The sequence below is a fragment of the Mchenga conophoros genome, linkage group LG16 (assembly GCF_057382185.1).
Source record: "Mchenga conophoros isolate Kocher_MC1m ecotype Shallow Benthic linkage group LG16, M_conophoros_male_GT1.1, whole genome shotgun sequence".
NCBI lineage: Eukaryota > Metazoa > Chordata > Actinopteri > Cichliformes > Cichlidae > Mchenga > Mchenga conophoros.
In genome coordinates this window covers 4,536,961-4,563,201 of record NC_140541.1, presented here as the reverse complement: position 1 = coordinate 4,563,201, position 26,241 = coordinate 4,536,961, and the positions used below count along the sequence as shown (strand labels likewise).

At 42.0% G+C, this 26,241-nt stretch overlaps 1 protein-coding gene across 3 annotated transcripts in view; it reads left to right on the top strand.

Moving 5' to 3' along the window:
* The first annotated feature begins 4,736 nt into the window (after positions 1 to 4,736).
* pde9aa (phosphodiesterase 9aa) overlaps positions 4,737 to 26,241 on the top strand; it is a 23,134-nt gene continuing 1,629 nt past the window's right edge. For 2 of the 3 annotated variants that reach the window (XR_014888925.1, XM_085249165.1), the window contains exons 1-12: positions 4,739 to 4,822; positions 6,870 to 6,940; positions 14,543 to 14,627; positions 15,719 to 15,773; positions 16,176 to 16,250; positions 16,913 to 16,999; positions 17,149 to 17,253; positions 17,901 to 17,983; positions 19,816 to 19,972; positions 20,848 to 20,961; positions 21,313 to 21,417; positions 21,635 to 21,763. Coding sequence is in view for 2 of the 3 variants with exons in the window: in XM_085249165.1 (XP_085105291.1) it covers positions 6,919 to 6,940; positions 14,543 to 14,627; positions 15,719 to 15,773; positions 16,176 to 16,250; positions 16,913 to 16,999; positions 17,149 to 17,253; positions 17,901 to 17,983; positions 19,816 to 19,972; positions 20,848 to 20,961; positions 21,313 to 21,417; positions 21,635 to 21,763 (1,017 nt within the window). In the remaining variant the exon portion in view is untranslated. Of the gene's footprint in view, positions 4,823 to 6,869; positions 6,941 to 14,542; positions 14,628 to 15,718; positions 15,774 to 16,175; positions 16,251 to 16,912; positions 17,000 to 17,148; positions 17,254 to 17,900; positions 17,984 to 19,815; positions 19,973 to 20,847; positions 20,962 to 21,312; positions 21,418 to 21,634; positions 21,764 to 26,241 lie in introns of all 3 variants that reach the window. The other variant, XM_085249166.1, reaches the window with a different exon arrangement.

The following is a 26,241-nucleotide window of genomic DNA, read 5'->3' as shown; positions in this document are numbered from 1 at the left end:
TAATCTACTTGCATTTATTTAGTGTTTTTCTAGTCTTACTGACCATTGCTAAAGACTGAAAATCACATTTTAATCAGCACATTTTTTTATTTTAATTGTTTTACTTAATTCTACACACTTTAAGCATGTGACATCACATTTATAGCCAATTTAGAAAGACAAATCTACATATTGTGCATATTTTTGGACTGTAGATGGAAGCTCGAGTACTCGGAAGAAAGCCACATAGTCACAGGCAGAACATGCAAACTCCACACAGACAGGCCCCAGTCAGGCTTTAGGACTCTTCCTGCAGTGGGGCACTCCACCAATAATGGAGAAAATATGATGGGGTTTAGCAAATACATGTACAGCCAGTATGATAGGTGCCAAGACAGGAATGATGGTACTGCATAAGTCAGGAGTGGCAGAGAAATATGTGAGGGTGGTGCAAGACATGTATGAGGACAGCGAGACAATGTGAGGGTGTGGTAGGAATGAGAGGTGGGTTAAAGGTGGGGTTGGAATTATATCAGGAATCTCCTCTGAGTCACTCCTTAGGAAGGCTGGCTCTGTGGTCGACAGTGGCAGAGAAGAGGACACCAAAGAAACTGATGGAAATTATGGGCAATGCTGGGCATCCTCTGCATATGGTCATAATAAACAACCAGAGGAGTCTGTTCAGTGACAGGTTGCTTCTCCCAAAGTCTACTACCAACATACTTAAAAACTCCTTTGTCCCACACGCCATCAAACTGTTTACCTCCTCACTGGAGGGGAGGGGGACAGGAGGACAAAGGAGGGCGGGGACAACTAAGCTGTAGAGTTTGCACAACCAAACACTAAATAAGAACTAATCACTGTGCAGTGGACTGAAAAAATGTGCAGAAAATCTGAAAAAATACTAAATCAACACTTTAAGTCAACTTTGAATATTATGCCTGAGTCATTTTATGAATGTGTTTCAGCATTGCATTTCAGCCGGTGTTGTTGGGGATCTTCTCAAATTTGTATGAATTATGAGTGCAGAAGAGTGAAGTCAGATTTTGATCCATCATGCATTACTGCCTGGTAAACATTGTTTTTCCAACTGCTCTTTTGTCAGCATGACAGTGATCCCAAACACACCACAAATACAGAGAAAGCATAACTGAAGAGAAACATGCACGATGGAGCTCTACAAGCGATCTCCCCAAAGACCAACCTCAATACCATCGAACCAGTGTGGAATCGTTTTGACGAAGAACAGAACAAAACGACGTCATGTGTCAAAGAAGAGCTTTGAATGTCTCTCAGGAAGCCCGGAGAACGATTTCTGAAGACTACTCACATAAATTACAGTAAATTACACAAAGCTTGGTTGAGGTAGTTCAAGCTATGTTGAAGAATACAGCCGGTCGTACTAAACATTGACTTTTAAACTTTGTTGCCACAAACTCTGTTTTTGTATTCTATACAATATATCCCTGAATATTTGTGCATCCATCCATCTTCTTCCGCTTATCTGGGGCCAGGTCGTGGGGGCAGCAGCCCACACATAGAAGCACAGACCTCCCTCCTCCAGCTTGTCCAGGGGAACACCAAGGACTTCCCAGGCCAGCCAAGAGATATAATATATGTCCATATATGTATATGTGCATGTTTCAATAAGTTGCTGAAAGTATTTCCCATTTTCCTGGCTAAATATAAAGACTTGAGACTTTTGCACAATGTCATAGATCAGTGATCAACAAACAAAAACAAATTCCACTGGAAATGGTCAGGTACAAGGACGGTCAGGTACTGGACTGAAAACAAGTGAAAAAGCAATATCGTTGTTTTTTCAAAGTTGACCTTTACTCTAAAAGCTGCAAGGTCTGGTTGCTTGGAAACAAAAACTAAACAGAAAAGAGCAGTTTCAGAATTTTCCACAGGACTGTACATGCATAAATATCCGTCACACAGCGATACCGTCCGGTTTCTCTCCTAGCTGTTCCATACTTACCTATTAATTTCTTAATAATAAGAGGGTAAAAATGCACTCTTTGGAATTTCAATGTAGTGGTAATATCATAATAATGATCATTGCATTTACTGTGTTCATGGAAAAACAAGTGAAAAATCACCTTGACTGGTGAACTAATGCATCCACTCTATAACTGATCTTCATCACCATCGTTGAGCTCAGAAAGCCGTTCTTCCAATCCGATACCTTAGAGCGGGGCTGGCCCACCGAAGTATCCAAACTGGTCCACTGGATATCTTTGGAAAAACTGGGAATTTCAGACAAGAAGGGCATAAATATTAGACCTGTAAGTCTTCTTTCGGACAGAGTAAGTAACAGACAGATAATTCATTGACTTATGAATTATGACTGTTTTCCTCTCCTGAGTTAGTTTGCCAGAATCTCATCCAGGACGACTGCTGTGGTACCGGCCTGCTTCAAATCCACCTCCATCGTCCCGATACCCAAAAACTCCAACCCATCAAGCCTCAATGACTACCGCCCAGTAGCACTCACCCCCATCGTCACAAAGTGCTGAGAGCAGCTGGTCAACAACACCTACGCCAGAATGCTGTTTATAGACTTCAGCTCAGCGTTCAATACAATCCTCCCCTCACAACTCATCAGGAAACTGACAGGCCTGGGCATCAGTTCTCTCATCTGCAAATGGTTACTGGACTTCCTGACCAACCGGCCCCAACATGTCCGGCTGGATAACCGCTGCTCATCTACCATCACAATGAACAGTGTACCATAAGGCTGTGTGACGAGCCCTTTCCTCTACTCCCTCTTCACCCACGACTGCAGACCTGCTGATGGTTCCAACACCATCATTAAGTTTGCAGATGACACCACGGTGATTGGCCTCATCAATGACGAAGATGAGGCTTAGAAATGTGCTTAGAAATTTCCTCCTGCACCTCACCTCCATCATCAATAAAATCATCCATTTCTGAGTCATACTCATCTTCCTCATCCTCATATTTCCTCTTGTATGCAACACCGAGAAGACCAAGGAGCTCATCGTGGACTACAGGAGGAATGCTGACCCACATCCACCCATCCACATTAAGGGGACGGCTGTGGAGCGTGTGAGCAGCTTCAAGTTCCTGGGAGTCCACATCACATTTCTGTATAGTTTTCATATTTATATCCTTTTCATAGTCTGTACATAGCTTCTACACCACTACAGCCTGTACATACTTACAGTTATAGCATATTCATAACTTCCTACTGTGTACACTATTACATACCATAATAGACCCATTTCTGTAATGTATTTATATATCTATACTATTGCTAATATATATTTGTAATATATCTATATCATGGCTAAAGCACTTTTGGATAGATGCGAACTGCATTTCTTTGCCTTGTACTTGTGACACGTGCAATGACAATAAAAAATTCAAAAGCATCATAAAATTCCTCTCACACCACAATTTTGCTTTAGCAACTGATACCTAAGAGGTATCTAGTACAAATACGTCCAGTTTCCTGTGCACATCAAAGTGATGTGTAACTTTCTAATAAAAACACTTAAAACTAAGGTTTCACTGCTAAAAAGCAGCTTCAGCTCAAAGTGTGCAATATGCTGTTGAAACTTGTGCATTCTGCCTGCAGATTTGATTTTTTTAAAAGCTGCTTTCAGCTATTTGTTGTGGTTTGGCAGAGTTTTATATGAGACGCCCTTCCTACCACAACACCTGGGGCTGGAATCAAACCACTGACTCTTTGCCTGTTAGGCAAATGTGCAAACCACTACAATATGGAGTCACACGTGTGTTATTCCTGTGTTAATAACTAACCACTTTAGTAGCACTTAAAAAAATAATAATAAGGCCACTAAGTCACATCTCTGCTGCTGTAGCTGACGAGTGTTTCGTGCTGTGGAGAGGTTGAGTCCCACAGCAGACGAGTGAAAAAAGTGTCAGTTTTGCTTTTCTTGTGTGACTTGAGCCCACGTGTGAAACTGTTGGAATAAACTACTGTTGTGCTCACACATGAGATGTTGATGAAACGTTACAGAAGATCTTTTCATTTAACATCTTTTGTCACCCCTGACATGGCGCGAGCTGTGACTGTCTCCACACGATGATGAAGCAGTGTGTTTGAGTTTTCGCTCACACACACTAAACACTGGGTTCATCTAGACACGCATGCTCCACCATGTTTCAGCTGAGGCGTCTTTCCAATCACTTCAGCTGAAACAGTTTAACTAAGCACACAGAGCAATGCTGTTAACAAGTCTCCTGTCTGCAATGACCTGAGTGGATTTTTTTACAATTTCTTGTAGCGCTTAGTTTATTGGCCTGTGGCTTTGAACTTTGCCCACAATGCTGGAGCTTTAAGGCAGTAACAGGACTCTGTTTGTACATCCTGCTTGTTCCCACTGTGCGGTAAGAGGAATCAGAAGTGGCTTGTTAACACATTAAGCTGTCAGTAAGTCTCTGTTGTCTTCAAACACTATGTTAGTCACCAACAGCTAAGCCAAAGGGAAGAGGACACACTTTATTTATCTGTTCTGCCCCTGCCTTTTGTTGCTTGGCCTCTGTGACTGGTTTACACAATCTCTGTGTGTTCGTGCCTGTATGACGCAAAGAGAGAGTGTGTATTTATCCTAAATATTCATGCACAGCTCTTCTCGCTGCATTTTGTATTCACAATGAAATATTCTCCCTGAGTGGACTGAAGTTGTTTACACTAAGCCCTCAGTCTGTGTGTGTGTGTGGGGGGGGCTGGGGTGGGAGGGGGTAGTACGTAACACCGCTCCATGCCTACTCTCTCTTCAGATAAAGAGGAACTCTTTCAGAATGTACTGACGCGAGCAGCAGAGCAGTTTTCAAAGTAAGCAGATAGGTGAGTGCGCATGTTTCAGTCTAAATTTACTGTAAATGGTTTCTTTACACTCTGTTCTAACACCGTCTTTTATATTCCTTCTTTCAATTAGCTTGGCTTGGGGGTTTTGTAGAGCATTGTCCAGAAAACAGAAAACCTTGTATCTCTAAAACCTGAAACAGAATGATGAAAATGTCGGTTTTATAACTGCTGTGGCTTTTCTTTCATGTTCTTCACTTTGTATTAATTCAACGAGGCTATAACCCCACCTCGAGTTAACAGCAGCTGCAACTTGTTAATGTTACTGCTAGTTATCTGTTGTTGTCGTCGTATCTCTTCATCCGTATCTGCCTCTTTGAACTTTCACTTGTTGTTCCACAGATGATTCTGCTGCTTTTGCTCTCATGTCATTTTCAAGCCAATGAAACATTTACGCAGTGTTGTTAGTGCTGTAATTCTGCAGTAGAGCAGAGCTTTGGTGGTTTGTCAAAGTCTGAAGCTGAAATAAAGGATCTTCATGTCTGAAAATAAATTTGCTGTGAGCAGTGAATTTGCACCTGCTGTGTTTTAAGACGAGCAGAAGAATATTTAACATTATTTGACTTACTGTCACATTTTTAATACAATAACATGTTTATGTATCTATGTAGCATTCTGCATGTGCTTCCTTATGACAGATGAGGTATGAAGACGGGCACCTGAAAGAGTTAAAATACAGCGACAGGCCAAAAATGAATAAACAACGGATATGGATTAATGTGAACACGTTCACAAGAATATAAATACTCTTGCTCTTACTAAGACAAAAACTATGTGTAAACATAACTGTTCATTGATCATTAAGCTTCTCCATGAGCTCCCTCGCTCCTTTATGAACTGTCAAGCTGGAGCAGTCATGCCAAATCTTGAAGCACCTTAATCTTTGAAGATATACTTACTGTAGACATTAGAAGTAAATATATGGAGTAGAGCAGTGCAGGAATGTGCAGTTCGGTATCAGTATTTGGACCATGACACAATTATTTGTCCTCATGACACCACAGTGTAATTTCAGGTTGAAAGGGAGACTTTGTCTCAGTGAGGAGACTGTGTGGAGTGGAGAATAGGGGACACAAAAGCAAACAATACAAAGCATGGAAATAAGCTTAATATTAACTGAAAGCGAGCCGTTTTATTACAGGCTGGTTTTAACTGTACAAAACAAGAGCCGAAAGCAAAACTAAACACTACATTAAACTGGGTGAACTAAGGATAAACATAAGAAACCCTGAAAGTGAATATGAAAACATGAACCGTGAAGACTTGGCATAAGTACATGAAATCCTGGAAAACATGGCGTGAGCATAGCAGGATAGCAGACAATCAGTCAAGGAATAAATGCAGACTCAAGGACACACAGGATGTGATCAGGGCAAACACATGTGGAAACAGCTGGGTGGAATGAACATAATGATGCCACAGGGGAAGTAGAACTAAACACAATGAACATGGGACACCAGACCTCTTCAAAATAAAAGAGGAAAGATGAACACATGACACATGACAGTCTAAGACACACAGACTTAACATAACAAACTGACGAGGAATACGCACATTATAAATACACACAGAGGAAAAAGGGAACTGGAGATGAGACATAGACATAAGCACGCACAAACTGAACATGATGGGTGCGGAAACACACACACGATGGATGGAAAGGGACTTGAGGGAAAACATGTAAACAAGAGGAGAAGACGGGAGACAAGGACATAAACACAAGGGCCGAAGACACAAGAGGAATCTAATAGAAAATAAACTATAACTGGGCAAACTAGGCAAAATAGATGAGATAAAGATAACTGCATGAACTTAAACATAAATATCAAAATAGATTAAAAAGCAAAGCGCTGGGTCAAATGAGCCAGGATGGTGGCAGATTTTCACCTTTAATTAGTGACTTTTTTAGAAGCTGTTAATTGTTGATTTGATTTTGATTGTTTGGTTTAGAGTCCCAGATGGTGGCCTTTCCATTTTCATTAACAACTTCTCCATTTCCTATTTCCCACCTACTTCCATGTGTCTGCAGGGCATTCAAAATCAACAAGCTGAAGACTGAGGTCACCAACCGTCTCACAATGTTGGAAAAGAGAGTAGAGCGTAAGTTCGTTCCCACCACTCTACAGTCACATTTACTGTCTTCCGTCATCAGCTGTTAATCTTGGATATAAAAGACACATTTGAAAAAGGAATGCAGTGTTTGATTAGTCATCACTATCCTCGTGACTTATAGCCAACTCACCAAAAAGTCAATGATCATATATGTCACATAGAAAGTGACACATTATGTGTTTATAGCCCCATTTTGGATTTGGGAGACAAACCTCCAACAGGTTCTGCTGAAGGGTTCTTCCTGTTAAAAGGAAGTTGTTCCTTTTCACTGTGCTTGCTTAAAGGGGGTCATATGATTGTTTGGGCTTTCTCTCTATTATTGTTGGTTCTCTGTCTTATAATATAAAGTGTTTTGCAGCACTCTTGTCATTTGGTGCTATATAAATTCAATTGAATGGCCGAGGCACCCAGGATCTCTCTTCTGGACTATACCCCTCCCAGTCCACGAGACAGGCCAAACATCCAGTAACCTCATCACAGAGTAGGCAGGTAGTGGCCAGAGGTCACAGACGGCTGGAACAGACTGGTTTAACCCTCGATACATTGCAAGACTTACAAATGTTCATATTTCTGGGTAATTTGAGATGCATGTGACGGGATTTATGACTGACTGAAACCAGTGAAACTGGGAGACAGTTCCCTTGACTGAGTGCGGAGAGGAATGTGTTTAGCAAATAACGAGACTTTCTGACCTGGAAAATATGTTGGAACAGGAAGACAGTGATGATCGATTTGTTGTCTGTTCTGGGAGGAAGTCCTGACCAGTGTGGTTCCAGTTAATTTTCCACAGACGTCTTCAGCGACAGAGATGAAGTTAAACAAATGGGACACTGAGATCAGCTTCTTGGGATGGGAACAGAGGTAGGCTGGAGCCTATTGCAGCTACTATAGTACAAGAGGCAAGGTACACCCTGAACAGGTCACCAACCTCACACAGGGCTAACACATAGAGAGAGACACACTTTAGAATCACCAGTTAACCTAATCTCACTACCTGCATTTGGACTGTACCCAGAGAAAACAAAACGGGGAGAACATGCCAACGCCACAGAGAAAGGCCCCGGCCAGATGGTGGAGTTGAACTGAGGACCTTCTCGCCCTCTCGGCAGGTGTGGCAGGGCATCTAGCATATCACCTACTTCAGAGGGCAGACCCATGCAGAAGAACTGTCTCATGCCTTGACATCCTGGTCAGGAAACTGTCTGAACTGGGATTCCCCCCTCCCACTTGCTCTTGGTTCTTTAGCAACCTTCCAAACTCAGTCCACACCTTTCCTCTGCTGAGCACTGGCTCCCCACAAAGGTGTATGTTGAGCCTATGGCTCTACAGCCTCTACACCTCTGTCTGCAGACCTGCTTACACCAGCAAGACCATAGGGAAGTTTGCAGGTGATGATGATGACTCTGCCACAGAGACGATGTAATGAATCTGTCTGCATTATGTTGAGTAGACAGTGAACACCACAATGACACAGGAGATGATCCTGGACTTCAGAAGACACAGAGCAGACCACCTTTACCTCTACATAAATGATGACCCTGTGGAGAGACTCCAGGATTTCACATTCCTGGGCACCGTGATCTCTTCCAACCTCTCCTGGACTGTAAACACCTCCTCCATAATCAGGAAGGCACAGCAGTGTCTGCAATACTTCACAGTGCACAGAAGAAATAGCATTTGTAAGAAGACCGTCTAACGCTCCACTCATCCTGCATCTCACCTGTTCAAACTGCAGCCCTCTAGGAGATGCTGCACATTCATCCAAACCAGGACCAGCTTCTTTTGACAAGCCGTCGCGGTACTGAACACACACACACACACATCACCCCAGCACAAGACGAGTGCAATACTTCAGAGCAAACCTTGGACATCTGTATAGTCTGGTAGCCCAACTCCTCCAGGATCACAGAGCAAAACAGTCACCATCTACCGGAACCAAATTCCTTGTATGTGTCTGCACATATACTTGGCCAATAAACACAACTCTGATTCTGACTCTGATTCTTTCTGATTACCAGAAGGTTTGCTGTGTCTTTCAAAGTATTTTTGTTTATGTCTGCCAGCACAGCCTCAAGCAGATATCAAAACATGCCATTATCAGAAAATTTGCTGCATCTTTCCCAGCACAGTCTCAACAGCATGGAGGGAATTCCAGGAGACAGGCAGTTACTCTAGCACAGGAATGTCAAAGTCACTTTACATCACGGGCCAAGAACATGCTTTAGGTCATGGAAGATGAAGGCCCTAACACCGCTGGCTGGCACTCACACTTGACAAACTAAATCCAGTAAAACACCTCTGAGATATTAAATCAAACCATAACTGAGCCTCCACCGTGACAAAAGGCTGTAGACACTTACTATTTTGTAAGTGTACATATTTTATATTCACTTCTTAATCCCTGTTTAAGGCTCCGTCGTTTTTTTTCTCGATGTTTCCACTCCTAAAGAATGACGTCTTCTCAGTCACTCATCCACTGAGACAGGTTCTGATAAATCTATTCATGGATCCACAGGGGCGTAATTTCCAGGGGAGTTAGGGGGGTTGTGACCCCCGCAATAATCAGACCCAACCAATATAGCCCCCCCAATAAAATTATGAATTATCTTGTATAAATAGGCTGTTGGTTTTCTTTACTCATTTCAGTTATTATCAGCAAAATAGTTGCATGTTTAATCATCTGGAAATTTACCCAGATTTATTTATTTATTTATCTAGACAGAGACCTTGACTCCCCCAGTGTTCAGCACACCGTCATGGTTCTGGGTCTTTGTCCCAGAATTTTCAATTTATGTTGTGGTCTCATGATTTGGTTTCTTTTAGGATTTGAGATGATTTATGATCTATTTCTATATCTTGTACTTTGGAGTTTTAGATTGTTCCCTAGTTTTGTTTTCTGTGCTCTTCTGAAGATGATCTTAGTTTCTGTTTTTGTGTAGTCCATCTTAGTCTTGTCTCTGTGATTGTATCCCTTTCTGTCCCCATTGTTGTGTCCCTATGTCCCTGTGCTTTGGTTAGCTAGCACCCTGTCTCTGTGCTCACTGTTTAGTTCTGTCAGGTTAGTATGTTTTAGTCCTGGTGCCAGGGATTATTACTTCCTGTTTTATTTTGATAGGTCCTCTTGTGAGCTATTGTCTCCTTGTCTCATTAGTTAGACTGAGTTCAGCTGTAGTTCCCAGTTGTCTTCACTCTGCCCTCCTCTTGTGTATTGATGACCTCCATTTGCCTCTGTTCTGTCACATCCTTCTTCTTGCTGTGTGCCTTGTGTGTTCCTCCAAGTTCCATGGTTTCCATTAAAGTGTGAAAGTTTTTGGTGTCTATGTTTTGACCTTCATTATTTTGTACTCTATTTTTAACCAGATATGGACTTCTATTTATTTAGAAGCCCACATCTGGTTTGTGGAGAGCAGATTGTTGTGTTTAATGATTATGATTTGAATCACCATTATGAGACTAAACACACAGAGAAATATCAGAACCTAATTGATATGGAGCTGGAAAAGTTGCTCATGAGGCTACACTTTTTACTGAGATTTACACCTCCATTGATGGAGTTGTCATGTCATTCTCTGTTACGAGATTATTAAAGTGTTTACTGTCCCTCTAATATGCTCAGAGAAAAAAAAGAAGAATCTGAAAATGTGCCCCTCCCCAGGCAAGTCATAACACACAGAAGGCATCTGTAACTGAAAGAAAAAAAATAATTGGGCAAGAGAAACGAATCACAGTCCTACCCCTACATTTTGTAGGGGCAGAAAATGGTGACAGAGGCTAGCAGACAGCTGTGAGGAGGACTGGCCTGGAAAAAATGTTAAAAACAACATGGAAGAATGAAAGATGTGGAAGCTTACTCATTGTTCATGTGACACGCTTTGCATTTCCACCTCAGATACTGAACATGGCTTTAATACACTATTGTCCAAGCTCAAAAACAGGCTAGATTTCTCTTACTAACCAAGAAAAAAACCCTGAAAACACATGAAGTAAATAAACTACAAGTAACATGACTATAGCATTTTCTATAAAGTAGTCTTTGAAATGTTGCAAAAATATGCTCGTTTCTCACAACTCTTTTGGCGAATGTTGATTAAATACTAATAAAATGTTGATGTTATTACTACACCTACAGTATGTCTATTTACTAAATAAATATTAAGCAGAAACGAGTTTAGCTTATTAATGCGACTCCACAGGACTTGCAGTTTCTCATCTCTCGTCTGTTTCTCAAGGGAATTTCTCCCAAGACAATTGAGCAAAGAAACAATTTGAAATTATTTATTTAGGCACTTTGTTACTGACAGCCTTTTGCAAAAACACATTATTAGCATTAGTTTAAGAGTGCATATTTATGCAACCAGGTTTTTATACGTTTTTCATTTTTATTTTCCCCCTAAAACAGGGGTGTCAAACTCAAATACACAGTGGGCCAAAATTCAAAACTGGAACAAAGTCGCGGGCTAACATTAATATTTATTGAAATATATTTATTCCTCCAGATATAAGAATGAATCTTTTCTTATTGACTCAAACACGTTTTGCTGAAAAACTGAATATAGAACAAGCAAAGCTTAATACTAAACAATATATACATTAGCTGTATAATACCAGTAGGCCAGCTCTAATAATAATTTGGTATGGCTTCGCGGGCCAAATGTAATTAGGCTGCGGGCCAAATTTGGCCCGCGGGCCAGAGTTTGACACCTATGCCCTAAAAGATTGTTTTGCAAAATGAACTGTTTTCTCAAATGTCATAGCAATTCTCTGGAATTCTGTGGCTAAAAACAGGTTTGACATGAACCTCTTTCTGTATGGAGATTTATCAGATCATGGTGTTGTGTCAAATTATGTAGTTAGATTTTCTGAAATTCAACTTTCTGCAATAGAGGTATAAAACTATAGAAAAGACTTCACCATTAGATTACTGTAATGCTCAGCCTTATTCATGCACATTAGCGTACAGGTAACCGAGCACCTTCAATGCATTTTGTCTGAAGTTGTGTTCCTCTACAGTTAATGATACTGTGATTAGATAAGTTGATGCCCCACTGTGTGTGTGGTCTGCTAACCCACCTTGGGAGGCAGTTAACTTTGTGAGATCATTAGAGTCTATTGAACATTGACCTGTTCAGAGTATAAAAGTGTGTGCTGTCATTTTATACTTACACAACATCCAATGTAAGGTCATGCACCAATGCCATTTCCTCTAGCAAGCTTCTACCATTTTATTAAGTGCAAGCGGGAACTTTGCACTTCTGAGGCTGCCGAATTGTTCACCGTGCTGCTAGACTTAGTTTGACCAGCTTGTCTGATGGCGTCTTGGCAGGCAATACAAAGTTATGCAATATGATCAATGAATGTTGTGATCGTCTTACTTTTCTTATTCTTTTATCTTTTATAATATAGGAGTTTATTGTTAAAGTAATTACCAGCAGGAACATTTATTCTGTCGTTGTTTAGCAATGATTGCAGTGATTCAAGCAAGGCTATAATTATAGGCTATAATCTCCCGATAACAAACGTGCATTTTGTGTTTATTTGTGCTATCTTTGATATTTACATTTGTTTGATAATCTAAACATTTAAGTGCAACAAACATACAAAATAGTAGTAAATCAGGAAATGTAGTTATCACACCTGTTTTATTAACTGTGTGTTAACACTTTATATTAAGGTACCACCATAAAGTTCCACATGACTTATTAGCATAGCATGCAAAAAACACCAAAGAAAAAAACCATAAAAGCATAACTAGAACAGGGTTCAAGATTGCGTGATCCAGTAAGCTTGTAAGCTTTTCAAAAAAAGTACATTTGAAACTTAAAAAGTAAAGTTTAAAAGTAAAGACTGTGTCTGTTTTCTGAATCCAAGATGATCAAAGTGGTAGAAACACATTTTTTCTGTTGTATTGCAAATAAAGCTAAAGTAGTTATTCAGAGCAGCTAATGAAGCTCACTAACTCTGTGATGCATGATTTCTGCACTGTGAGGGCATCTTAGTGATGTAATCATGTGTTCAGAACAAAGTGAAGGTTTTTGCCAGTTTTTGATGCAACAGCAGCAGAACAACTCAGCAGGGCATCAAGAGCACACCATGAATTATGGCTTTAAACACAGCTGTTCAAACCTCATTAAATCCTGACTGTGATGACCTCTCAACATCACACTTTGGCAAAACACAACTCAAGATTTCTCCATGAAAGATATGAGAGTGCATCCTCTGCAAGTGCTCTGTCTCTATTCAATTCAATTCAATTCAATTTTATTTATATAGCGCTAAATCACAACATAAGTCGCCTCAAGGCGCTTCATAGAAAAACCCAACAATCACATGACCCCCTATGAGCAAGCACTTTGGCAACAGTGGGAAGGAAAAACTCCCTTTTAACAGGAAGAAACCTCCGGCAGAACCAGGCTCAGGGAGGGGCGGGGCCATCTGCTGTGATTGGTTGGGGTGAGAGAAGGAAGACAGGATAAAGACATGCTGTGGAAGAGAGACAGAGGTTAATAACAGATATGATTCAATGCAGAGAGGTCTGTTAACACATAGTGAGTGAGAAAGGTGACTGGAAAGGAAAAACTCAATGCATCATGGGAATCCCCCGGCAGCCTACACCTATTGCAGCATAACTAAGGGAGGATTCAGGGTCACCTGGTCCAGCCCTAACTATATGCTTTAGCAAAAAGGAAAGTTTGAAGCCTAATCTTGAAAGTAGAGATAGTGTCTGTCTCCTGAATCCAAACTGGAAGCTGGTTCCACAGAAGAGGGGCCTGAAAACTGAAGGCTCTGCCTCCCATTCTACTTTTAAATACTCTAGGAACAACAAGTAGGCCTGCAGAGCGAGAGCGAAGTGCTCTAATAGGCTGATATGGTACTACAAGGTCATTGAGATAAGATGGGGCCTGATTATTTAAGACCTTGTATGTGAGGAGCAGGATTTTGAATTCAATTCTGGATTTAACAGGAAGCCAATGAAGGGAAGCCAAAACAGGAGAAATCTGCTCTCTCTTTCTAGTCCCTGTCAGGACTCTTGCTGCAGCATTTTGGATTAGCTGAAGGCTTTTCAGGGAGTTTTTAGGACTTCCTGATAATAATGAATTACAGTAGTCCAGCCTGGAAGTAATAAATGCATGAACTAGTTTTTCAGCGTCACTCTGAGACAGGATATTTCTAACTTTAGAGATGTTGCGCAAATGGAAGAAAGCAGTCTTACATATTTGTTTAATATGTGCGTTGAAGGACATGTCCTGGTCAAAAATGACTCCAAGGTTCCTCACAGTGTTACTGGAGGCCAAGGTAATGCCATCCAGAGGAAGAATCTGGTTAGATACCATATTTCTAAGCTTTTCAGGGCCGAGTACAATAACCTCAGTTTGTTATAAAGAGAGCGATACAGTTATTTCAGAAATGCTCTTCCTTTGCTCGTGCTCCCTCATATGAATAAAGGTCAGTGTAAACTATAGCATAGACTGAGCATGTTGCTGCAATCCTTCATAGCAAGAATGGTCACTGAAGTTAAGTGTTGTACACAATACCTTGCAAATGCTAACTTTACAGGTCTGGCATGGTTTTAACGAATAACTCTGTCTGCAGTGGAGGGGATGAAGGTGATGGAGATTGAGAAGTGTCGCAATGACATCAAGAAGCTCCGTGAGGAGATCGCATCCAGAAACAACAGGTAACAGCAACACAATGAATTCTCTGCTCCTTTGAGATGACACATTAGTATTAGTGTGCTAAGCCCAGTGATGGTGATAGTTAATGCACTATTGGAACAATTAAAAAAAATTAATCAGTCATTATAAAATCAGTCAACTACTATTTGTAATTTGTTTGGCTAATTTAACCTTAATAGTAGTACATGTAGCAGCAACAGTTCTTCTTTTAGCTGCTTTCTTCAGAGGTCAACACAGTGGATCATTTTCCTTCTCCCTACCCGATCCCTGGCATCCTCCATGGTCACACCAATCATCTGCATGTCCTCCTTCAGGACAAACCATCCAAACTTGCCTCTTTTGCTTAATATCCAATTTGCTCAACCTGAGCTTGTCATGGTCGGCTGTGTGGCAGGCAGGTGGTGGACCCAAAATGCAGGATTCTTAGGAAACGAGGTTTCAACTGAAAATGCAGCTTTATTGCTGGAACAAAACATCAAGATAAAAAAACTCACAAAAGCAAACAAAACTCTAAACTGAGATGCAGGAGGACTGGAAATCATGAACACAGAGCAAGTGAAGGTGAACAGACATTAACGACGCAACGCTGACACAAAGACACACTGGGCTTAAATACACTGAGGGGGTCATCAAGGAATTAGAGACAGAAGGGGGACAGAGCTGGGAGAAATAAGACCTAACGAGACAGGGAGAGCAAAGCTGGAACACTGACATCAGACAGGAACAAGAACCTTCAAAGTAAAACAGGAAACAAAACACACTTTACTAAGACACGGACTAGACAGAGAGAGACAGACTTGACACTGACCAAAGCCTACTAAATAATCATCATAATCAAAACAGTATCACTGATAAATCAAATCATAAATCATAATCTAGAAAAACACCAAAGCATGAAAAACAGAAAGCTGGGTCAACATGACCCAGAACCGTGACAGAGCTGTCCCTCTGACTTAATGTCATGGAGCAGCAACACTAACAGAAATAATTAGGAGTTCATGTAAATGATGAAGGTTATGCTAATAAAATGGTCTTTTGTATTATGATTAATATTACAGACATAAACTGTTGTGATGTTTTTTTTCCTTTTCAGTAATTTTTTGGATGACAACAAGAAGCGGAGTCCTTGCATTCCCTCTGACCCCAAAGTAAGGCTTTTACTCCATTTTATGTCCGTCACACCTCCACAGTGCTCAAATCACAAATCCACAAATGGAGATGAAATTTGTCAAGACAAAATTTAATGTGTCTAATTTTCAGAGATTGGCCACCTTTATTAACACTGATCAGGATAGAGTCGCTGTCTCTTAGTTTGAATGTGTAAAGAGTATAATGAGTGTGGATCGTATTTATGATCCATGCTTACTTACTATGCACCCCAAGCCAGATAGATGTAAACAGGGTTAACTGCAAATCAGCTGCCTGCAGTGCATGCTGTCACAGCAGACCTGTGGAGGCAGTGAACCCACATCACCCACAATATGTGTCTCTCCTCTCTTCTTCTCTTTGTGACTCCTGTGTGTCCTGTTGTCCTTTGTGTGTGTGTCAAGTGCCATCTGTCTAAGGAGACAATGGAAGCTCTTACATTGCCTACGTTTGATGCTTGGCAGTGGGAGCCCAATGAGGTGAGATTAATACATTGATTATTTTATTTATCAATGACGGGTGATTAGCCAGTGAATGTGATTTTAACAGTTTTCTGACTGTTAACTAGTTAGCACTTGTTTTTGAGTCATGGCTTAAAGTAAGAAAGTAGACGGACATTATCACTTAAAGAGAAGTCCACAGAGTTATCACCACCTGACTAGAACTGTGCCTTACTTGGGATGAGCAGTTTAATAAATCTTTCTTGTTCCCATTTTGATTGTGATGTTCCCTATGTTTCCAACAATGTAACCTGCTTTACAGAAGTTTAGTCAGTTATGCTAGGACAGTAAACATCCCTGGATCAGGTCCAAAGCAGAAGATTTTATGGTAAAACTTGAGATCAAAATTCTTTCCTATGCCTGAAAACATAATAATAATAATAATAATAATAATAATAATAATAATAATAATAATAATAATAATAATAATAATAATATTATATCCAAAACATAAACAAATGCACTTCATTTAAAAAATAATAATAATAATAATATAAATGACTATATAATTATACATAATTATATATTTATACTTAGTTTTATGTTAAAATTGTTAAAGGACAGTAACATCTGTTGAATTTTAAGAATAAGCCAAAAATAACATCCTATACTCTGCACTAACAAACTCCTTTGCTGTCCAGATGCTGAGCTGTCTGGAACATATGTACCATGACCTGGGCTTGGTCAGAGACTTTAATATAAATCCCATCACACTGAAAAGATGGCTGGTGAGACCTTGACCCCGTACAGTTGGCTCTACCTTTTTTCTATAAAATAAACCTTACCTGAACAGAAAATAAAGAAATAATTTCCAAAAGCTAATATTTATGTTTAGGGAATTTCTGTGATGAAACTGCTGCTTTCTCTCTCACTGTAGCTGTGTATCCATGACAACTACAGGAATAACCCCTACCACAACTTCCGCCACTGTTTCTGTGTCACCCAGATGATGTACAGCATGATCTGCCTCTGCAGCCTTCAGGTAATGTGATTCTCAGAGACTTTACCACGAGTTTTCTTCCGCTGTACCCGTCATGGCCCTTGGGTCGTTGACCCAGGATTTAGAGTTTGGGGATATTTAGAGGTTCTCTGATTTTGTTTATATTTGTTTTATAGCTTTGTATTCTGAAATCTCGACATGTTGTCTTTTTGTTATGGTATTATGGTTATATTGCAGTTATCTAATTCAGTTAAGTTCAGTTGCATTTTATTTTTATAGCGCCAAATCGCAGCAACAGTTGCCCCAACAATCATATGAGCCCCTATGAGTAAGTGCTTTGGTGACAGGGGAAGGAAAAACTTCCTTTTAACAGGAAGAAACCTCTGGCAGAACCAGGCTCAGGGAGGCTGTGGAAGCCAGAGATTAATAATTATTAATTAAACACAGAGTGGTCTGTAAATAGACCCAGCAGCTTAGACCTACTGCAGTGTAACTAACTATATATATATATATATATATATATATATATATATATATATATATGTGTGTGTGTGTGTGTGTGTGTCAGCCCTCCCTTGCCCTTAAGAATTTTATTTTTGGATTATGTACACCTTTTTCCCCAGTAATAAAGCTTTTTGGTGTTTTACTTTTTAAAAAAAAATAAAACCAATGTTTATATTATGTTTTAGGAGAAGTTTACTCAGATGGAGATTCTGGCTCTCATGACAGCTGCTGTGTGTCATGACCTCGATCATCCTGGATTCAACAACATGTAAGAAAAGACACAGAAATGCAGCAATAGATGGTGCTTCTCTGTGTCATCTGTCTTCTTTTTTGCCCGTTCTATTCTTGATCACATGGAGCAAATACATGCAGACACTGGAGTCATGCCGGTTACACAAACAACAGATCAATTCAATAGGACAAACAGAGGTGCAGTATTAAACTGAGAGGATAAGTCAAAGGGATAGAAATATTAAAAAAAAAAAAAAAACTACATCAAAATAGCACAAATAATTGTAGTAACAGGATAGAGGATGAAAAAAAGAATAACAGGTATGTGTACAAACAATTTGTAAAAGACAAGTCTACACACTGATAGAGAGCTGAGAAGGGAATGAGACATCCCATATGGAAAAGAAATAGTAAAAACATATATGATTAACTCATGAAAGTGGCCACTTTCTCATTACTTTCATATATTTTTTGTAAGTATCCAAAACATACAAGTTTCATTATATAATTTTTCAAGGGATCTTATATGTGTTTTCACTCTTGTATGCTTTTCATACAAGTTTCATACAAGACAGATAAAAACTTTATAAGATTTATATATATCTTTTTCATATGGGATAGGCTGTGTCCCAATTCAGGGTCTGCACGCTTGAAGTACGCGCACTACGTGTACTACGTACGGTGCGTACTATAAGTACGCACCTTAGGGTCCTAAGGCTAGACCCCCTATGCTAAGCAAGCCTACCGCAGACATGAGCGAGACAGATAAATATGAAGGCATGCCGGCTCGACGTCGCCCGGATCAACAAGGTCCGCGTCAGGTGTTGAGGAACCAGGGCACCCTGGCGAAAAGTGGGCTACTGGAACAAGAAGGCATCGGTGGGCAAGAGACGAAAACAGGGCGTTGTTGGAATGCAACTACGCAAGTAACCCCGGCGGAAGGGGCTACATGAATAGGATGCGGGACCTATGGATTCTTTGATACCCAACATCCACAATGACGGCGAAACAACCAAGGGCTCAGAGAAGAGCTCGAGAGGATGTGGAGGGTGAAGGTGACGGTGGTCCCCGTGGTAATCGGAGCACTAGGTGCGGTGACTCCCAAGCTAGGCGAGTGGCTCCAGCAGATCCCGGGAACAACATCGGAGATCTCTGTCCAGAAGAGCGCAGTCCTGGGAACAGCTAAGATACTGCAGGACCCTCAAGCTCCCAGGCCTCTGGTAGAGGACCCGAGTTTGAAAGATAAAACCGCCCGCAGGGGCGAGCTGGGTGTTTTCTTTTTCTTTTTTTTATATAAATATGTGTGTGTGTACAGTTAATGCTGAAAGTACAAACATCACTAATGTCACATAACTTTGCCGACATGTGGCCAACAGCAATGTTTTAATGTTCTTCGTTATTAAACATTCGCACATAAATAAGTGACATCATATTCAGTACTTACTTTTGACAGTTCACTCTTCAGCTGCTCCCGTCTGCCGTATTTTGCGGCAAAATTATCCACACCCACCGCCGCGCTATGAATTGTGGGATATATGGGACCACGAAGCGTGCACCGGACCACGCTTGATATTTGGGGAAATCGACGGCGCATTTGGAGTATGCATTTGAAGTACACTTTGAATTGGGACAGCCGTCGTCGCGTGGCGGTGACGTAATCACACTTAAAATGCGTACTTCAAGCGTGCAGACCCTGAATTGGGACACAGCCATAGAACATGAGACAATTACCTTTCAAACTAAAACAGGAAGTTCTTTGTGTTTTCAATTTTCTATTAACTCAGTCTTCAGTCTCTCTCCTCCTGTCACGTTTGTCCCTGTGCCTCTCACTCCTCTTATTGATCCTCTTTGTCATAATTCCCTCCACAGGTATCAGATCAACGCTAGAACGGAGATGGCCCTTCGCTACAATGATATTTCTCCTCTGGAGAACCACCACTGTGCTGTGGCCTTCCAGATTTTCTCCCAGCCTGATTGCAACATATTCTTCAACTTTGACCCTGAGGCCTTTAAACAGATACGACAGGTACTTATGTGCAGCTGCAGAAACAGAAGTATTGTTTGGGTTAATACATGCACTACAATGGCAAAAATAATTATATTATTATTTGATGAGACCCTGCACAAAATATTTAACAGGTGCTTCAGGACTCTTTCTGCTTGGGACAGTGATGTACAAGGCCTTCATCTTTGTTCGATCTGGGTTTTATCCCTGCTTCTCTGACCTCATGTCTCTTGAGTCTCTGAAAGTCAAGATAACCTGATATTCTTTCCACTCAACCTTTCAGTGAGAGGGGTAGTTGTAGTTCTCTAGATCTAGATTCCCAGCCACCTGCTAAGGTACTTGTTGATCTTTTACTTCATTCCTTTCAGTACAGTAAATGGGACAGCATGCACTGTCATGGGCTACATTAACCTGGGGAACAGGCCATGTTGGCCTTAAACTCCCATGTAATCCACATCTATCAGTGTTCTTCAGCCATCCTTCTACTTGCTTCTCAGTGCTATGGACATTGTGGCTGTCCCTAGTGGCTGGGGTGACTGTAGCTCAGGGGGTAGTGCGGGTTACTGTATGTGCTAATAAGAAGGGCGGTGGTTTAAATCCTGGCTGCTCCAGTCTGCATGCTAAATATTCTTGAGCAAAATAGTAACCCCAAGTTGTCCTCTGATGCATCTATGAATATGTGTGAATGTTAGATTGTGGTAATATGACATTTACAATTTGCATTTTGTTTTAATTCACATTTTACATCCAACTGTTTCAAAATTAGATTTAAATGACTAATTAAGACTATTTCACACCATGCTCTTTATCTTAAACTACATCTACAGAAAATAGCATAAGACACTGAGTTCTCCGTGTCTATACTGATGATTTATTTCCTTTGTCTTGTTTATCAGGAAACTATCACATTGATCCTGGCCACAGACATGGCACGCCACAGTGAGATCCTAAAAACCTTCAAGCAGAAAGTTGACAACTTTGACTACACAAATAAGGAGCATGTTGCCTGCGTAAGGACACATTTATAAATAAATCTTGGTGCTGTCACCTACAGTTAGGATCAGCTAATCTCAACCAACAAATACATGAATTATAACACATGAATTAAAGATTAATGTGGAAAACTCAGTAACTGGACAGTTAGTAAATAAAGTATCAGTCTTGCAAGGACAGACAGTAAAATGAAAATAATGTGATTGGTAACTCCTGCTTCACTTTGCTGAGCAAACTGGAAGAGAGAGAGAAGATTAGTTCGTTCCCCAGCCTGTCCAATGGAAAAGATTACTGAAAAATATGCAAATGTACTTAGCTACATCAGCATTCATGGTAGCCTTGACCCTCTGACCCTGTGTTGTTTGCAGCTGAAGATGGTACTTATCAAATGTTGTGACATCTCCAATGAAGTGCGGCCCATGGAGGTGGCTGAGCCTTGGGTCGATTGCCTGCTGGAGGAGTACTTCATGCAGGTAGGTATAGCAGTCAAGGAGCATTTGAATACAAGCAGGCAGCATTCCAAAGTCTGTTTCATTTGTACACAGAAAGTTCTGGTTAGCTGTGATGCTACACAAGGTTAATAAATAACAATGAGACACCTGCAGTCACTTGAAGTCTAGCCTCATTTACTTTAGTAGGAGGACAAAAAAAGTGAGCTGCTTATGGAAAATATGTGTTTGTGCTGCTCAGAGTGACAGGGAGAAGGCTGAGGGACTTCCTGTGGCTCCGTTCATGGACAGAGAAAAGGTCACCAAGTCAACAGCCCAGACTGGCTTCATCAAATTCGTCCTCCTCCCCATGTTTGAGACTGTGATGAAGGTGAGTGGACGGTGACAGTCAAGGACAGACAAAATAAGAGAGGTGTAAGATAGGAGTGGGTCCTTGCTCTCCTTTATAATTCTTCAAATTGGGTAAAGGGTTCAAACTGAAAGGAAACTAGCTGCTGCTTTAGGCTAACTGCTTTCCTATTACACCTGAAGCGAGACGGCTATCTACTTTGAATTCCTGAATTTTCAGTATTACCCTGCTAATTTTAAGAATGTAGCAAACAGAGATACAACAAATATATGTGAAGGTCTACCGTGTTTATTCCTCTGCATATTATTAGAGCTTTTTATAATTTCATGTTTTGCATTACAATACCACAGAGACACAACAACTGACATATTTAAACTGTACAGTCTGAGGCAGAAATATTTCAGTAGCTAACACATTTATTCAAACTGCATGTCACTGCTGTTGTACATTAAAATCATTTGTGGAAATAGTGTCCTGGACTTTTACAAACAATTCTACAAGTTTAGCAGGTTCATTTGAGAGTGATGATGATAGACCTGAAAAGACTCAGCTTAATGATTCCTCTGCAGAAATGAAGCTCTTGTTCCTGCTGGAAAATGTTAACTGCTAAAAGGAAGATGTTTCAGATGAATCGAAGCAATATGTCCCAGGGGTGTTCTGTTGGATTTTGGTCAGGGGTCCAGTCAATGGTATCAAATCTTTGATCTTTACTGGCCTACCACCAAACCAGTCATGCAGACCGTGTCACCACTGTCACATATGCCCGGGTGAACCTGCCAGTGGCTGACCTGCCAATTCTGGTATTCTATGGCAAAGTGCTGCGCAGTGAGCGCGGAGCCCAGTAGAGGATATCGGACCTTACCTTATGAATTCTGTTTGTGATCGTTTGGTCAGAGACATTCACAGCACTGGCAACGCTAAGCCTGTTCTTCCTTCCACAAGCAAATCCTGTTTAGGCACTAGGGACCTTGTGTTGCCCTGCCCAGCTTTCAGAGAGTAACTACCTGTGCCCTCAATTATTATTATTATTACTGTATGTGAAATCCAACAGGAGTTGGACTACCTCCTGTCCAGCTTTGTGGAGTCTTTTATAAACTGTTTACGATCAGTCTGGAGAGGGTCCCAGTGCTGTGGAAGCTGTTATTGCTTGTTCCTGTACCAAAGATGCCACGCAGCAGGTTTACAGATCTGTGGCGTTAATTTAAGACATCATGCAGACCCTGGATAGGCTGATCCTCGATCAGCTCTGACCTATGGTCAGGCCACATCTGCTTACCAACCCCACCTCGGAGTTCAGAACTCCATTACTTGCTCAATCATGTCTATGCCACTTGGAACAGCAGGTGAGCACTGTGAAGGTCATTTTTTCTTTTGTACTTTTCCAGTGCATTCAACATCATCAGACCAGTCCTCCTGAGTGATAAACTAACAGCCATGCCTGTCTCATGCGCTGGATTATAGATTACCTGGCAGAAAGACCACACTATGTGTCTGACAAGTTGATCAACAACACCGGGGCACCACAAGGGGCCGTCCTCCCCCGTTACCCTATCCCCTGTTCACCCTCTACACCAGGGGTGTCGAACTCCAGGCCTCGAGGGCCGGTGTCCTGCAGGTTTTAGATCTCACCCTGGGTCAGCACACCTGAATCAAATGATTAGTTCATTATCAGGCCTCTGGAGAACTTCAAGACACTTGAGGAGGTAGTTTAGCCATTTAAATCAGCCGTGTTGGATCAAGGACACATCTAAAACCTGCAGGACACCGGCCCTCGAGGACTGGCGTTCAAGACCCCTGCTCTACACCTTGGACTTCAGCCACTGTACAGAGACCTGCCATCTACAAAGATTTTCTGATGTGGTGGATGGATGCATTAGTGGGTTTGGTGAGATGATGCACCAACCTGTGGTGGACTCCTTTGTCATGTGGAGTGAGTGGAATCACTTGCAGTAACAAAGAACAAGGAAATGACTGTGGACTTTAGGAGGATCAGGAAACCAGTGACCCATATTTCAGTTCAGCGGGTCAACACGGTGTGACAGACGTTCCTGCGGTGGAGTGGGTGCTGGGGGCTGCTGCTTTTGGGGGAGGCACAGATGGGGGCTCTGAGCCTAGCGCTAGTCAGGGGAGCTTTGCAGATACCTCCAGGGATGTCTTGGACTGGGCAGGCCTCTCACCAGAAGAACATTGCCAGTGGTTCAGGAGAAGCCAGATGGCAGTGGAAGATTGGCCTTTGGGATGGGGCTACACGACAGCGGAGGCCACACGACTCAGGGGCAAGGTGGCTACGACCTGAGCGACCAAGAGAGAAGCGCAGGTGTTAGGGCAGGTGGTCCTTGAGCAGTTCGTGGAAGGGCTCCCCTGGGAGACAGCACGGTGGCTTTGCTGCCACCAGCCGGAAGAGGAGGACCACCTGGCCATGCAGCCAGAGGAGGCAGAGGGTCACTGGAACTGGTCTCGTCCCACTGGCCGGCTGGCTCCCCAGCCCTGCCCTGGCAGAACCGCCACTGCAGCTACAGCCCACTAACCCCTTTCTCCCCGATCTGCCTCCCCAGGACCTGGCAGCGACAAACACCACGCAGGGCGGCACCGATGCCAAGGCAGGGGTGTTGGGGTTATGGGCGGCAGGGACACCTGTGGTGGGAGTGTGCCCACTGATAGACATGGAGCAGGTGTTCAGCGTCGCAGGGGCTCCAACACCCTCCTCCGGTCCAGGAGGGCCACACAGTGTTCCGGTAAGGTGCCCAGGGGATATATGCCAAGCTTTGGTGGAAATGGGCTTCACAGGCATTGTTGGACGCAGAGTGGGTGGAGGTCAGGTGTGTGCATGGAGACATTCACAAATATCCCCTAGTGGCGCTGGCTGCAGATACAGTTTCAGGGCAAAACACATAGAGTAAAGGCTTCAGTTCTGGGGACAGATTGGCCGGGGTTTAAGAATCTATTGGGTCAGTGTGTGGGGATGCATCTACAACCTGTCTCGCACACTAAAAGAACTGTACAAATTAACTGGCATTAAATCTGTTCGGACCAGTGTCTACCACCCTAGATCGACGGTTTAGTGGAGCGACTGAATAGGACTTTAAGGTCCATGATTCGTAAGTTCATTCACAAGAATGAACACAACTGGGATCACTGGATAGAGCCTCTGTTGTTTTCAGTGCGAGAGGTTCACCAGGCATCCATGGGATTTTCTCCCTTTGAGTTACTGTTCGGCAGGAAGCCAGCAGATCCAAGCCCAGCTAAGAATGAAATTCAATTTTGGACCTGAGAGCAAAGCTGCACACTTTGGGGAGGTTATCATGAGAAAAGGTGTGGATATGAACCGAGTCTCACAGGCGGTTTGATACATCAGCATTTATGGTAGCCTCGACCCTCTGACCCTGTGTTGTGTGCAGCTGAAGATGGTACTTATCAAATGTTGTGACATCTCCAATGAAGTGAGGGCCATGGAGGTGGCTGAGCCTTGGGTCGATTGCCTGCTGGCAATAATACAAAGAAAACTGAGAAAACCCTAACAATGATATGATCTCCTGTGAGCAAGTGAATTGGCAACATCATGGCAAGATTCGTCCAGATGCTTGGCTACAAGATGAACAGCCACAAGAAGCAGTATCCTCCATGGAGAAGGAGACTAGAGACCACACAGAGGGAATGCTGGAGATGGAGATAGAGCAATATTGGAAGAGCACAAGGAAGGAGGCCAGACTTAAAGCCAATTGCACAAGTTGCCATCAAGTGTGGGATTTACCAAAAGAGATGCTTTTTCCCCACTTCTGTTCTGCATAAGTCTGAATCCACTCGTTCAAATAGAATGGCTACAGATACCAACTACAGAATGGGATCTGTAGTTGGTATCTGGGATCCTCTTTATATATATAAAAGAGATGGCCGCAACCACCAAATACCTGCAGAGGGTCAGCCAAGTCCTGAAGAGCAGCTGAATGGGAAAAACAAGATCTGGGCAATCAACACCTATGCCCTGCCGGTGATTAGATACCCTGCTGGGATATATACCCTGCTGGGATATATACCCAGCTGGCCAAAGAAGGAGATAGACGGCAATGTATGCTAAGCGAAAGGAAGGAGGCCAACCACCGATGAAACAACGAACATCCATAAGTACATCGGGAAGATGGAAACAACTGACATGTGCTTAGTGAATACCTCAAGCAGCAGAAACCCAAGAAAGAGGAGGAACAAGGAGAGGAACCATCATGGAAGGACAGTATGACCACTGACAGAAGCGACTGACATTGAGAGATCTTACCAAAGATGGACTGAAAGACAGCACAGATAGCACGGGCACTAACCGCGGCAGCACAGGAACAAACTCTGAGCACAAGATTGTGTCTAAAATTTTGAAGTGACCTAACATGAAAAATGTGGACTAAATGAAGCGCTGTGAATACTTCCCAGGTGTTCTGTATGTGCTGTATGTTCTTCCTCAGATGTTACACTAAATTTCTTAGATAAAGTGAGTGTTTTCTGACCAAGCG